Here is a 13,711-nt window from a genome sequence, read left to right as displayed (position 1 = left end):
AGAGAGAACTGGGGTTCAGAAACAGTGGGAGGAAGGGCATTGCTCAATCCCAAACCCTCACACACCACAGAGAACTTCCCTTTTTAGAAAAAAGGAGAAACCAGGATTCAGGTTTGGGGGGCAGCGGAGAGTGGTCAGTTTCAACAAAAGAGCCAGAAAGGAGTGGGCCAAGGGTCCACAGGGCTTTGCCCTGAGGAGAGAGAAAACATCCCATTGGTTGTGTCTGAGACTCAGGTCAGATCAACGTCCAGGGCAGCCTGTCCTTGGGAGGACACGCAAGAGCACAGTGTTGGGGACAACAGAGCACATCCCACGTCATCCAGAGCTGCGCATGCGCACATGTGTTATGGGGGGGATATGTATATGTATATATAGCCCAGCTGGAATTATAATTATTTGGCAGAAGGATGTTGCTTATTGTCACAAGCAGAGCCTTGTGGACACGGGGGTCATTGTCAGAGACGGGGGGAGAGTGGGTGAGGAGGAAGCCCCTGGCTCCAGGGTGGCGGAGATCATGTAGGACAGGAAAAGGACCTGGGCCTGAGCCTGTCTCCAGGCAGGAGCCATCCAGCCACTGTGCTGCCCTGGGGCCCAGGCCCCTTCCCGTCACTGGGTAAGAAGGCAAAGGCACCTGGAGGGAGAATGCTGTGAATCTGAAAGATTCCAGGCCTCAGGACTGAAAGCGTGGTGGGGCAATCAGATCCCAGGTCCTTGTCCCCACTGAGCCATGTCCCTACGGCGTGCTCTTGGTCACGTCCCATTCCTCTCTGGACCTCTCTTTCTTCACTTATCCTGAGAGATTCCCACGTGCCTAGGCCCCCTCCAGCTCAGAAACCCTGCAGCAGGAGGGAAGGGCTGTCTCTCTTCAGGGCAGAGGGACAGGGCCACGAAGCTGATCACAGGGGCTCACCTTTGATCACCTGTGTTGGGATTTGCTGAGCACGTTATACTCATCTCCTTTAATTCTCATAACACCCCCTGAGGTAGGTATTGTTATCCCCATTTTAAAGATGAGGAAACGGACTCAGAGGAGTCAAGCAACTTGCCCAAGGCCACACAGCCTCGTGTGGCTGAGGGGAGGTCCACACCTTGAACACACCAGCTGCAGACAGGAAGAGCCCCCAAACCTCCAGTGGACAGGGCTGACATCTTGTCCTCCAGCTACTTAGAATGAATTGACCTCAAATTGACTCTGTTTTCCACAGAGCCAGCTTTGCTCAGCCTCGGGCCAGAACTGAGAACTGAGAACATCACTCTTGCATTCCGCAAATATTTACTGAGGTCCTCACATGAGCCAGGCCAAGGCAGAGAGGCCGTGGGAGTACAGTGTTCCATACGGGATATCTGCTCAGACTTTTGTTCTCCTTCTGTCGCTTTCTAGCTGTGGGACCCTCAGCCTCTGCTAGAAGGTTCTGTTCCAGTGCAGGGGAAAGGACCTCTTGTCTGGCTTCATCTCTTCGCGACCTTCATTCATCTCTTTCCACCCAGTAGGGGCCTTGTGAAACCCTGTGGGTGTGCACGGGATGGGGGTGTGTGGGTGTGGACAGGCTTGTGTATTTTCCCTGATGAGGCATAAGTTGCTAAGGCAACACCCCAGCTTTTGGAGGTGGGTCCCTATCTTGACTGGTTTGCGCTGGAGGCTCCACCCAAAGGGCTGAACTCCGTCCAGCTGCTAGGGCTTCTAAGTAAACAGTTACTGAGCGCCTGCTCTTGTGGGCCTGTGTGAGATGCAAAAGGCAGGTCCTCACCCTCAGAGGGGGCCCAGGACAAACAAGGACCTGGTCTCCAGCTCCCCGCCAGGCCCTGTCCCCCAGGATAGTCCACGAAGGGTGTAGTGAGAGGCTTTATCTTCTTTCTCAAGATGCAGAGCACAGAGGGAAACAGAGGCAAGGACCAGTCAGGCTGAGTCTGCCGGTGCTAAACTCCAGGATGTGGCCCTGGAGAGGGGCTGAGGCCCGAAGCCAGCAGGTCTGGCCCTGGGACTCCATGGCCAGCGTGGACAAAGGGCATCTCAGATGTGTTTATTGATACCTGCCCCCGCAGGAAGTGTCCATTCACATCGGACAAGGAGTCCGGGAAGGGGAAACCAGGCTCTATTGGAGGAAGCGGCCCTTCCAGCACCTTGGGAAAGCATCCATGCATCCGGGGCTGGAGGCTGGAGGCCAGCACGCCTCCCCCGGGAGGGCCTGAGACCCTGCAGTGGATACCTCTCTGGCGACTCCTTCCCAGCGGCCCCAGGCCCTCCCTGAGGATGACTGTGTGCAGCCCAGACTACCAGCTCCTGCCAGCTGCCCTCCAGACTTCCTAAGGTTCAGGCTCAAGTCTTTTTGTGCCCTACCCTTGGCGCTGGCAGCCAGTGGGGTAGTAGCAACTGGTGCTTCCTCTGTGCCAGTCATCATTCTAATCTCTTTTACATGGATTTGCTTATTTAATCCTCCTCCATTTTGCAGATGAGGAAACTCGGCACAGAGAGGTTAAGTAACTGGCACAGAATCTCATGAAGAGTAAACGGTGGTGCCAGGATTTGAACCCAGGTAGTCTGGCTCCGGTGATCTGGTGCCGTGGACTACCCTCTAGAGCAGGGGTGGGGAACGTCTGGCCCCATTAGGGGCGAGTTAGTTAAATGTTTAACCAAACACAGCAGGCTAATTTTTAAGCTGATAATTCTGTATGGCCCCCGAATGATGTTATAAGTATGCCAATGGCCCTTGGCAGAGAAAAGGTTCCCCACCCCTGCTCTAGAGTGTAGAAGTGGCCGGGGGCTGACTGGAGACCTCCTTCCTTGCTGCAGGTGGACAGGGGCCTGACCCGTGAGGACCTAGCTGGGGACTGCAAGCTTCCTCTCCCTCTCCCCCTGTGGTTACTGGGGTGGCTAGTTGACCCTCGCAGAGGCGAGGACCCGGCTGGAGCACTATAATTCTTTGGGGAAGGAAAGGGGCTGGGAGAATTGGGGGCTGGAAGAAGCTGAGAGAGGCCCCTGACTCTGCGCCGGCCTCTTTCCCTTCCTCCCGGAGAGCTGCACTGTCCTCTGCCACCAGCTCCTTACAGGCGTGAGTTGGCCTCTGTGCTGCTGGAGCGGAGCTGACGATCGAGCACAGGTAGCTTTAATTTTACCGCATTAAGTGCATTGAATCGCAGAGAGAAGGTTATTTCCTTTTCAGTTCTCTTTTGGTCCCGATTACATCAAAGGGAAAGTCCCAGCTCGATGCCAATATGTCTTCCAAACACCTGTCATTTGCTGAGCTCCTTGAGTTTTGGTTTTGTTTTGGGGTTGTTTTTGTTTGTTTGTTGTTGTTTTCTGCAAAGGACAGCAGGTTTGGGGCTTGGAGCCTTCCTCGGGCTATAGTTTCTAACTAGAATTTAATACCCTTATTTGATCTTCCTAGTATATACTTTTATGATTTTGTTCTATTTATGGCAAGTGATACTGGCTTCCCATTTATGGCAGTAATATAAAGTTTCCTTTTAAAATCTATTTACTTGAGAAAAAGAATGAGGAGTTTTCCAGAAAAAAATAAGTGTAATGACGATAGGCAGACTCTGCAGAAACCCCAAAGGTGATGAGCTAATGACCGAAGCTCAGGGTACACGGTCACAGAGTTACCCTTCGGGAGGGAGTGGGCAGCAGGCAGCCTCGCTGAGACCACGTCAGCTGGCCTGCCCGTGGCTCGCATCCCAGGGGGATGTGTGTTCGTGGTCCCACAGTGACAGCAGAGGCAGGGCCTGGCCCCGTGTCCCCGTGGGGAATGTGATCCCTTGTAGGAAGGTTAAAGGAGCTGGGCTTCCTTCATCAGTAATAACTGAATTACTGGTGGGCATGATGGTGGCCACTTTCTCTCTGGGGATGGTCAGCCGAAGCAAACAGGATGAACGTAAAGATCAGTTGCAAGAAAAGACCCCACTGAGCCAAGCAGACCCCGAGCCCAGTTAGCCTGGAAGCTGGAAAGTCCCCATCTCTGGGGAACTTTCAGAGGAGAATCCATAGGCACCTCCGTGAAAGTACCTATGGGTGCAAAGGCGGGATGAATAGGTGGCCTAAAACCTGGGGCCTCCAGCTCCGTGTGTGGGGCTCAGTCAGTGCTGGTTGAAGGGCTCACTGCCGGGTAGGCCCCATGTGTGCACGCAGACAGGGAGGGGGCCCTTGCAGCTTCCCAGCAGTGCACCTCCCCCTTGACCTCTCCCAGGGAACTTCTGCCCTGATTAGGGAGAAACAGGAGCAGCCAGCCCAGTTCAGAGAGGGGCTCCCCGGTATTGTGGGATGCCCCTGGCATTGGGTAGGTGCTCTCTCCTGCCCATGAGCTGGCCTGAGGCTGTTTCTCGCCTCCCCAGGGCCTCTGGGCAGAGGGTCGTAGATTTCCTAAGAGCTGACCATTGCTGCATCAGAGACTTGCGCCATGGGGTTACCCAACAAGGCCCTGCAGCTCTGTTTACCTTGAAGGGGAAGGTGGGGTCTCCCCGCCCTGGCCCCAGGGCACTGCCATGTGCTAGTCCCAGAGTTTGGGACCCCTAGGTCAGCCTATGAGGACATGGCAAGGACAGTACTTCCATAGGTCCTGGGAATGCTTACAGTGGAAGGAGAGGCTCAGCCACCCTTGGGTCTGCTGAGTCCTGGTTCCTAGGCGCCTCCCTCCAGCCATGTCACCCTGAGCCAGACCCAGGAAAGGGGTATCTTCAACTTTTCCTGAGCTCCTGAGCACCATACTTACCACCACCAGTCTCCTGGGTGGTGGCCCAACTGCAGACCTAGAGAACAGGCTCATACCAGCCACCTCCATCTCACCTTCCAGACATAAAGACTCTGACTTGAACAATCCTGCCCAGGGCAACCTCTCCCCTTAGCTGGCTGGTGAGCAGGTCTTTCCAACTCACAGACCCTCCTGATCACACCTGCAACCAGGCCTCCCATCTGGCATCTCCCTGGTACAGGCACCAGGCAGTAGCATGGCTCTTCAATAGTATGCCCATATTGCAGTTAAGAATGCTGAGTCTCAGAGCAGTGCAAAACTAAGACTCCTTTCCATGGAAGGCTGCTTCGAGCCCTAATTATCGCCCTGAGCTGGCCCAGGAAGAGGTGGAGTACCAAGCTGTTGGAGCAGCAAGACCTCTGGGGTGAAGGCTCCTGGCTTCGTGCACAATGTAGAGCCAGGGGCTCTGGGCCTCTCTGCTCCTGGCTGCTCTGCAAGCTGGGTCCCTAAACCCTTGTTCTCTAGAACTCAGTTTCCCAAATTGGGGCTGCTGAACAGAGAAGAGCCCAGCCAGGGGAGGGCCGGGGGGAGGTAAGAAAACAGAAGGGCCGCTCAGGGTCACTTGGAGAGGACGGGGCAGGGCAGTTGGAGCACGGAGCTCCTTCCTGCTTGCCATCATCCCCAGCCCCTCCTGGAAGCCTTGACCTGAGCCATGGCTTTGTGCCATGGCTTTGCCTGCCCCCAGGGTGCAGTTTAGGCAGCTCTGTCTGTGGGCTCCCTCCTCCTTGTCAGAGCTCCTGGCCAGCGTCACAGTACTGAGATATCATCCCGCGTGCAGGCACTGTTTGTTTTCCAAGTTCTCTCTGCCTCTTACCCTATCCTTCCCCTTCTCTTCTTCTGACCCACCCATGAGGCCTCTGTGCCAAGCTCCCTGCCTCCTCCTGCCTCCCTCTGACTCCTTGCATGACTCACTCTTTCCCTGGCCCTCTCCATAAAGTTTAGTTCCACAGGCTGCTCTCTGCCCTGGAGATCCAGCCTCTTCAGTTCTGGGCAGGCAAGAACCGGAGGCCAGGCTGCGGGTCCTAGGGCCTCTGCCCTCCCCCAGGAGCTCCTGTGTCCTGGCCAGGACATCACCTGGAGCTGCGACAGTTTGAAAGAGGAAAGTGGCACCTCCTTGTGTTTTAGCTGAGGAAACCAAGGCCAGAAAGATGCCATAAGTTATCTAAGGACCCAGAAGGCACTCCTGGCCGAGCTGGGAACGTGCCCCATGTGGTCCCTGAGCTCAGCCTCTCTGGATGCCAGTAATCAGCTGACCACTCAGCTCTCAGCCATCAGACCCTCAGGATAAGGACAAGATAGGCGCCCACATCTGAGAGTGGACCCGGGACCACACTGACCAGTGCCCAGCAAGGCTGAGCCAGGAGTGTCGCCAGGGCACAGGGCATGGGCTGCGAGTACCACACCCCCTGCCCCCTGTGAGATCCTGGAACCCCGGGGCGGAGCGGCAGGGAGATGCCACAGGTGTCAAAGCCAGTGGCACCCCTAGAACTCGCGGGGCTGTTCTCACAGCGCCCATCTCCTGTCCTGCAGAAGCTCCTCTCACCCTGGGCAGGGAAGTTGGATCCGCAGCTGCTTGAGCGGCCGTCAGAGCATAGAGATGTGCCCACCACCCAGCCAGGGCACTTGGCAGAGACACCGCTGCCCCCCTGCCAAGCAGTCCCAGTAGCCTCCCTGCCTGGGGGGAGAGGAGGGAGGGTGTCCAGCAGGCTGAAGGGGGCTCCCAGGGTACCCCATCTGGCCTGCGACCCACTCACCCCACCCGCTGACTTCTCCCCATGCTCTGCCCCAGTGCCCAGGCTCTGTGAACCTTACCTCGGGAAGCAGCCAGGAAGAGAGCGAGGAGCACAGGCCCCCAGCGCCGGCCGCAGGCCTCCGGGACTGGGGGGAAGCCCATGTCACCGTCGGTCGGGCCGGGTGGAGCGGCTGGGACGGCTGGGCTGAGCGGCGCCTGGGGCGAACTCTTGGTTTGCAGGGCAGACACCCTCCCGGCGAGTGAGTGAAGTGAGTGCCTGGAGTAGCAAGTGAAAGCAGCCAGCGCCTGAGAGCCGCCTGTTCCGCCCCCTCGCCCCACGCAGCGCCCCCAGGAGGCCATGGGAGGCACTGCTCCTAGTGCCCCGTGGGCGGGGCTTCGAGCTGACTTGCACCATAGGAGAGCCAGCCAGTGTCCCCGCAAGTCAGCTCCCCCTGATCAGTTTTAAGCCTGTGTACTCGCCCCCATTCCTCTTTGGAGAAGATTGCATTGTTGCACCGCCTGAGAAGTGTCTCTGTGTGTAACTTAGCATGATACTTAAGCATGATGGATTGTCTGCCCTTACACACCAGCCTTTGAGTTGCTGGGGGGGCAGGGGCTTGTACCCTACCTCTTACAACCCAGCCCGGGGCCTGGTTTGTGGTAGGCACTCCCAGTTGAGGAATGAATGGGGGGAAAAAACAAAATCTAACTTTGGTGTAGACTTGACTATAGATTCCAGAGCTTGCACCCTGTGCACATGCACACTGAACATAGGTGGGGCACAGGTGCAGGAACACAACAGGCTTGGCACATCCCTGCACTGGGACACAGGTAGTGTGTGCACAATATCTGGTCTTGTGTCCCATAGAAAATCACCAGTGCCCTCTCCCCCGAGACCTCAACTTCCCCTCCCACTTCGCACCATCCCACTCCTGTGCCTGGGCGTCCTCGGGGCACGCGCACACCCCACTGCTAGTGCCCTGCTGTCGCACCCCACTCAGCACACCGGCACCACTGGCAGCATCTCTCTCCTCTCCTCCAAAGTCCTCTCGTCCCTCAGGGCTCGGCTCAAGTCCTTCCCCTTCACAAAGTGCTCTGACCTTCTCCTGAGGGTCCCCCTTCTGTCCTTATAGCCACACCCTTCAGCCATCACACCCGGCCTGGGGTCACCAACCAGTTGATTTCATCGGGGCTCATCTGCCCTCTGAGCTAGACCATGAGCTGTTTGGAGGCGAAGGCTTCTCCTCAATGTTCCTGAGTCCCTGGCACAAAACTGGGCATGGAGAAGGGGTTTAAAGTGACGATTAAGTGAGTAAGTGAGTTTCTAAGTGGAGAGTGGCGGTGGCAGTGGCTAGGGCCAGGGATTGAAAGAGCGGGAGGGCACAGCCATTATACCAGTTTACCCAGCCTGGCTGAAGCTCCCAGGAGCGCTGCTGGCTCATTGGGGATCTCGAGCTCCCAGGCAACTCCCGGGCTGAGGGACAGAGCCCACCTGGGTCGGGAATCATGGTAGTGGGACTCAAGAGTAGCCGGGAATTCTGGGCGCCCTGATCCGAGTCAGAGGCTCTCTGAGGGCTCTCAGCCCTCGCTCCCGGGGCAGGAAAGGCTACAACAGAGGAAGGTGGGTGTCGTGCTGTTACTAGGTGACCTGTGCAGGCCTAGTCCCCCTGGACTGATAATCTCCCTGCTATGGAAGGCCCAGAGATTGCCAGCACACAAGCAGGTCCTTGATCATGGACCTGATCTTACGACTCCACTCCAGGAGACAGCCCAGGGCCCTTCCTGCTGGCAGAGGGTGAGCTCTTCCACCCAGAGAAGGTACCAAGCCCATTGAAATCAGGTGGGTCCTGAGCCCTCTTCCCGCCCTGGCCATCCTCTGGCAGAGGTGGGGTCCTTCAAGTGTGGGACCCTGAAGCACCTGCCCCCAACCCCTCCATTTCTTCCTGGCCTGGGCTTGCCCAAACCACCCTTGAAAGCAGACTCCCTCTGCCTCAGGGCCTAGGAGGTGGGTGAGGGGAGCCTGGAACTATGGGGAGGGGAGCAATGCCCTCCCAAGCCCACCCCCCCAGAGGGCTAGAACACCTGAGCATAGCTACCCATGATGCTCTCCTCCACTTCCTTCCTCCCCACACTTCCACCAGCTGAGCTTCCTGGTTTGCAGCGGGGTGAGACCCAGGGCATTGCCCAAGGTGTGGACATGGTCCAGAAACCTGAAGCACTGTTTTCTCAATGCCAAGGCAGGAAGGGCTCATCTGAAAGGGCCTTCGGGGCATTAACTTCCTCCTCGTGAGACTAGAGGGAATCAGACCCCCTCCCCTCCCAAGCTCAGGCTGATCTCAGAGCAAAGAGGCTGGTGGGCAGCCCCGTTAGACGCGCCACTCCCAGCCCCTGCAGATTGTTAGACTCGCTTCCCGGAGTCTGGGAAAGTGGGGAACCATGGCTGAGGCTGGGATCCGGCCCTTTCCTGCAAGGTGGCAGTGTTGTGCTGACAGAATGGTTTGTATTAGTCAGGGTCCTGGTAGTAAAGAGATGAGCCACTCAGGGCTCAACTGAAGGTAGTTTAATAGAAGGCCTGTTACAGAGCGGGTGACGCCCCTCAGACCAGCAGCTGCTGGAAGCCCTTACCTCTCACAGAGCCACAGGGCAAGAGGAGGTGAGGTGACTGGAGCCCAGTGAGAGCTGGAGCTGTGAAGGGGGCCGCCCCGCAGGAGAAACACAGCCACTGGTGGAACTAGAGCGAGGAAAGGAAGGAGTGGGGGAGAAACACCCCATCTCTCTCTCCTCCCTCCCCACATCTTCTGCCAGGACCTCCCATCGGCCCAACCCATCTGGAAGCAGATGGCAAGGGAGCCCAGGTGAGGCAGTCCACAGGGCCATCCTCCCAGGTGGAGAAGCAGAATGGAGAGGGGACGGGGTGAGGAGCAGAGATGCCAGCACGTGGCTAACCTCTGTCTCCATGTACCTTCTCTGCTCGTGGGGTGCCGCATCAACCATTGCTCCGTGGTGCTGAGCGCCGAGCTCCAGGTGTCTACCTAGTACATGTGGTCCAAGCATCGGCCAACAACGGCCAGTCGCAGGAGAGCACGCGGCAGAAACTGTTCTTGCAGCGAAGCGTGTTCTGGGAGCTTTGTTTCTCACAGCTCAACAAATTCTGCCCGTGGAATCGCCCGACACCCAGTGTCGTCCTCCTTCAAAATGCTGAAGGTCGGCATTTCTTGCATTTACAGGAGCATGGGTGACGCCTACTTGCCTTTTGTAATCCAGGTGGAGGTTCAGGGTCAGTAAAGCCCTGGCCCAGGAAAAGCTATGGGCTCGGGGTGGTTACTGGGGTTCATCTTAGAAGCCAATTTTATTTTTTTTAATGTTTCTTTATTGACAGAGAGAGACAGAGAGATGAATGAGAAAGAAACATCAATTGGCTGCCTCCTGCATGCCCCCTATTGGGGATTGAGCCCACAACCCGGGCATGTGCCCTCACCAGGAATTGAACAGGCAACCTCTTAGTACAGCGGTTCTCAACCTGTGGGTTGCGACCCCTTTGGGGGTCAAACGACCCTTTCACAGGGGTCGCCTAAGACTATCAGAAAACACACATATAATTACATATTGTTTTGTGATTAATCACTATGCTTTAATTATGTTCAATTTGTAACAATGAAATTGGGGGTCACCACAACATGAGGAACTGTATTAAAGGTTTGCGACATTAGGAAGGTTGAGAACCACTGTCTTAGTACATGGGACGACGCTCAACCAACTGAGCCACAAGGGCCAGGTCTCTTATATGCCAGTTTTAATCACCAGGTCTCTGAACTGACAAGGATCCTGAGGTTACATCTGGCCTAAGAAGTGCCATGATTGATTAGTAATGTCTGCAGTGGACATGGACAGAGAGGTGGTGGTGCAAGTAGCGTCTTATACCTAAGCGGTTACCTAGATGGCTTTTGTGTGAGTGCCTTCTCTACCAGCCTGTGCCTGCCCTCCCTCTCGTCCTTCTCCCTCTCCCTGAGTGAGTGCAGCCTGGAGGAACATGCAGCTGGCTCCACCTCAACCTCTCCAGTCCGCTGACCAAGGAACCTACCACGTTCTTCTCCGCAGGCCACAACTCACGTGTACGTGACCATCGTGGACGAGAACGATAACGCACCTGTGTTCCAGCAGCCCCACTACGAGATCTTGCTGGATGAGGGGCCGGACACGATCAATGCCAGCCTCGTCACCATCCAGGCGCTTGACCTGGACGAGGGGCCCAATGGCACAGTGACCTACGCCATCATTGCAGGCAACATCATCGATACTTTCCATATTGACAGACACACGGTCAGCAGCTGATGGCGGGGTCTAAGAAGAGGGTCACCTGGCTAAAGGGATTGGAGGGGAGGGAGCTCAGTGACATCATGGGGTGGGGGCCCAGCAAAGATGGAGTCTGGGAGGGAAACTGGGGTGTGTGGGGCAGCCATTGCGGGAAAATGGAAACCCTGGGCTGGGTGGCAACAAGGGTTTCCCATCAGGGCCAGGATGCCGCCCTGCTGGGGTAGTCACAGAGTACCCCATGAAGGAGCTGGTCCCCAGGGTGGCCTAGACTCACTACCCATCGCTCCACCCTCGTTCCCTCTATGTATCCCCCAGGGTGTCATCCGTGCTGCCAAGGAGCTGGACTATGAGATCTGCCATGGCCGCTACACCCTGATCGTCACAGCCACAGACCAGTGCCCCATCTTGTCCCGCCGCCTCACCTCCACCACCACGGTAGGACACAGCCCCAACTTGGGGGTGAGAGGAAATGGAGCCCAGAAAGCTCAGATGGGAAGAGGGGTAGGGAAAGGTTATCTAGGAGAAGCACCTAAATCCAAGAGCCCTGTCCTGGTCTCGGCAGCCCACCCAAACTTGCTGTGTGTCTTTGAGGAAGTTAATGAACCTCTCTGAGTGGTTGCATCTATCAGATAGATGCTGATACCTTCCTTCCTCCCCTTCATGGGGAGAGCACAAGCTCTGGTCAGACCAGCAGGATTCATATCCCTGATCTTGCATTTCTTAGCTGTGTGGCTCTGGGCAAGTCGCTTAACCAACCTGAGCTTCACTTTCCTTCTCTGTGAGATCGGAAAATAAAAGCGATTGCAGTGTGTGGGAGCAAATGAGACCATGTAAAATGGCTGTAGTGTAGCAATAAGTAGAAATTCAGAGCATCATTATCAAAATATGAGTATTCCCATAAAAAGGCTTCTACAATGACAATGACTCAACCGTGCACAGCTTACAAAGGCTCCCACGTCCACATCTCGTCTGAGGCTCGCATCAGCCCCCTGAGGCAGGATTATTGGGTCCAGTTTCCAGATGAGGAATCCGGACCCAGCACAGGGCGGGCTGAGGTGCGGCCCGGCTAAACGTGTCCCCCATCACAGGTGCTTGTGAACGTGAATGACATCAACGACAACGTGCCCACCTTCCCCCGAGACTATGAGGGGCCGTTTGATGTCACCGAGGGCCAGCCGGGGCCTAGAGTGTGGACCTTCCTGGCCCATGACCGGGACTCGGGCCCCAACGGGCAGGTGGAGTACAGCATCGTGGATGGAGACCCCCTGGGTGAGTGGGGCCTGAGCTGGGCGGTGGGGGCAGCACAACCTGAGGGCCTGGTGACCCCCCACTCAGGAGCAAAATGAGCCCCACCACTGTGTGATCTTGCCCTCTCTGGGCCTCAGTTTCCCCATCCATGAGATGATGAAAATGATCTCACATGGATATGGTGAGAACATGCAGAAATCTGGGAACAGAGGCTAGTAGCCTTGGAGCGTCACAGACTCTTGGAGAATCAAACAGAAAATGCGCCTGTGTCAAACCCAGAGAATAGGCTCAGGTAGAGGAAGGACAGCCATCCTCCCCCACACCCCCAAACGCACACACTCAGCCCTGGGATTTCTCTGCACGTCTCATCGTCACCCAGCCATGGCCTTCACAGCAACCGTGGCTGGTCTCCTCCGCTGAAGAACAGAGTTTATGGCCAGAGAGAGTTTTCTCAAGGTGGTTTTCACTCGTTTCTGTAGACTAGGAATCCCAAACCCTAAGGCCTTCTAGGCTTATGCAGGGGACGTATATGAGAAAAGGGGTCTAGGCAAGACAATGGGGAGTAGGAGGGGGGCCCTGTGACAGACCCGCTCAGCTCCTGCCAATTGTAGCCGTGTCTTCCTTCCTTTTTTTTTTTCTTTGTCTGTTTTATTTTTATCATGTTTTCCCATTTCTACAGCCTGGGTATCAGGCCTTCCCATTTTTAAAAGAAAATTTGAAAAAAATTGGAAATTTAAATCTTTGTAAAACATCCAGATTTTTAATTGATCGTTTGATAGTTACTGAGCACATACCATATGCCAGTCACATTGCAGGTGCTGAGGATACAGAAAGGACGAAAGAGATGCAAAGCCCTGCCCTTGTAGGACATGTTTTCCAGGTGGAGGCCACAGGCCATGAGCATAACTGATGAAGCAGATGACTTAGTGCTGGGGGTGATATAAAGCCAGGAGATGGGGAGCGCCAGGGGGAAGGCTGCAGGGTCAGATGGGGTGTTCCAGGAAGACCTGTCCAAGAGGTGGCATTTGAGCAAAGACCTGAAGGAAAGGAGGAGTGGGTCATGTGGACGCCTAGGGAAGAGCATCCCAGGCAGAGGGAACAGCGATTGCAAAGGCCCAGAGGTGGGAACATGCCTGGCAGCAAGCAAAAAAAACCATGTGGCTGACATGAAATCCATCAGGGGGGCAAGTAGGAAGAGATGAGATCAGAGAGCTGGTGGGTCCAGATGTTGTTGGGCCCTGCGGGCTATTATTAAAACTTGATCTGAGTGATGTGGGGACCATGGGAGGACTTTGAGCCGAGGAGGGACACGGTTTGACTTAGATTTTTTTAAATATATTTTTTATTGATTTCAGAGAGAGAGGGATAGAAACATCAATGATGAGTGAGAATCATCAATTGGCTGTCTCCTGCAAGCCCCCTACTGGGGATCCAGCCCGCAACCGGGCATGTGCCCTCGACCAGAATCGAACCTGGGACCCTTCAGTCCGTAGGCTGACGCTCTATCCACTGAGCCAAGCCGGCTAGGGCTGACTTAGATTTTGACAGGACTGCTGTAGTTCCTGTGCTCAGAAGGGATGATGTAGCCAGGACCAGAGCGGTGGTGGCACTGTCTAGGTCAGCCGTGGGCAAACTACGGCCCGCGGGCCGGATCAGGCCCGTTTGAAATGAA

General features: G+C 55.7%; 2 protein-coding genes across 2 annotated transcripts in view; one reads left to right on the top strand and one right to left on the bottom strand.

The window, feature by feature from the left end:
* Positions 1 to 6,788, bottom strand: part of LOC102239895 (chromosome unknown open reading frame, human C10orf54) — a 23,936-nt gene extending 17,148 nt beyond the window's left edge. Inside the window, exon 1 of the mRNA XM_005882704.2 lies at positions 6,558 to 6,788. Within this exon, the coding sequence (XP_005882766.1) occupies positions 6,558 to 6,639 (82 nt within the window). The 5' untranslated portion in view covers positions 6,640 to 6,788. The remainder of the gene's footprint in view (positions 1 to 6,557) is intronic.
* The window catches only part of CDH23 (cadherin-related 23), a 381,871-nt gene that overhangs the window by 334,624 nt on the left and 33,536 nt on the right, over positions 1 to 13,711 (top strand). Inside the window, exons 36-38 of the mRNA XM_005882725.2 lie at positions 10,576 to 10,797; positions 11,107 to 11,226; positions 11,880 to 12,060. Coding sequence (XP_005882787.1) covers positions 10,576 to 10,797; positions 11,107 to 11,226; positions 11,880 to 12,060 — 523 coding nt within the window. The remainder of the gene's footprint in view (positions 1 to 10,575; positions 10,798 to 11,106; positions 11,227 to 11,879; positions 12,061 to 13,711) is intronic.

This window comes from Myotis brandtii, unplaced genomic scaffold (genome assembly GCF_000412655.1).
Source record: "Myotis brandtii unplaced genomic scaffold, ASM41265v1 scaffold735, whole genome shotgun sequence".
Classification (NCBI taxonomy): Eukaryota; Metazoa; Chordata; class Mammalia; order Chiroptera; family Vespertilionidae; genus Myotis; species Myotis brandtii.
This window is presented reverse-complemented; position numbering and strand designations above follow the sequence as displayed.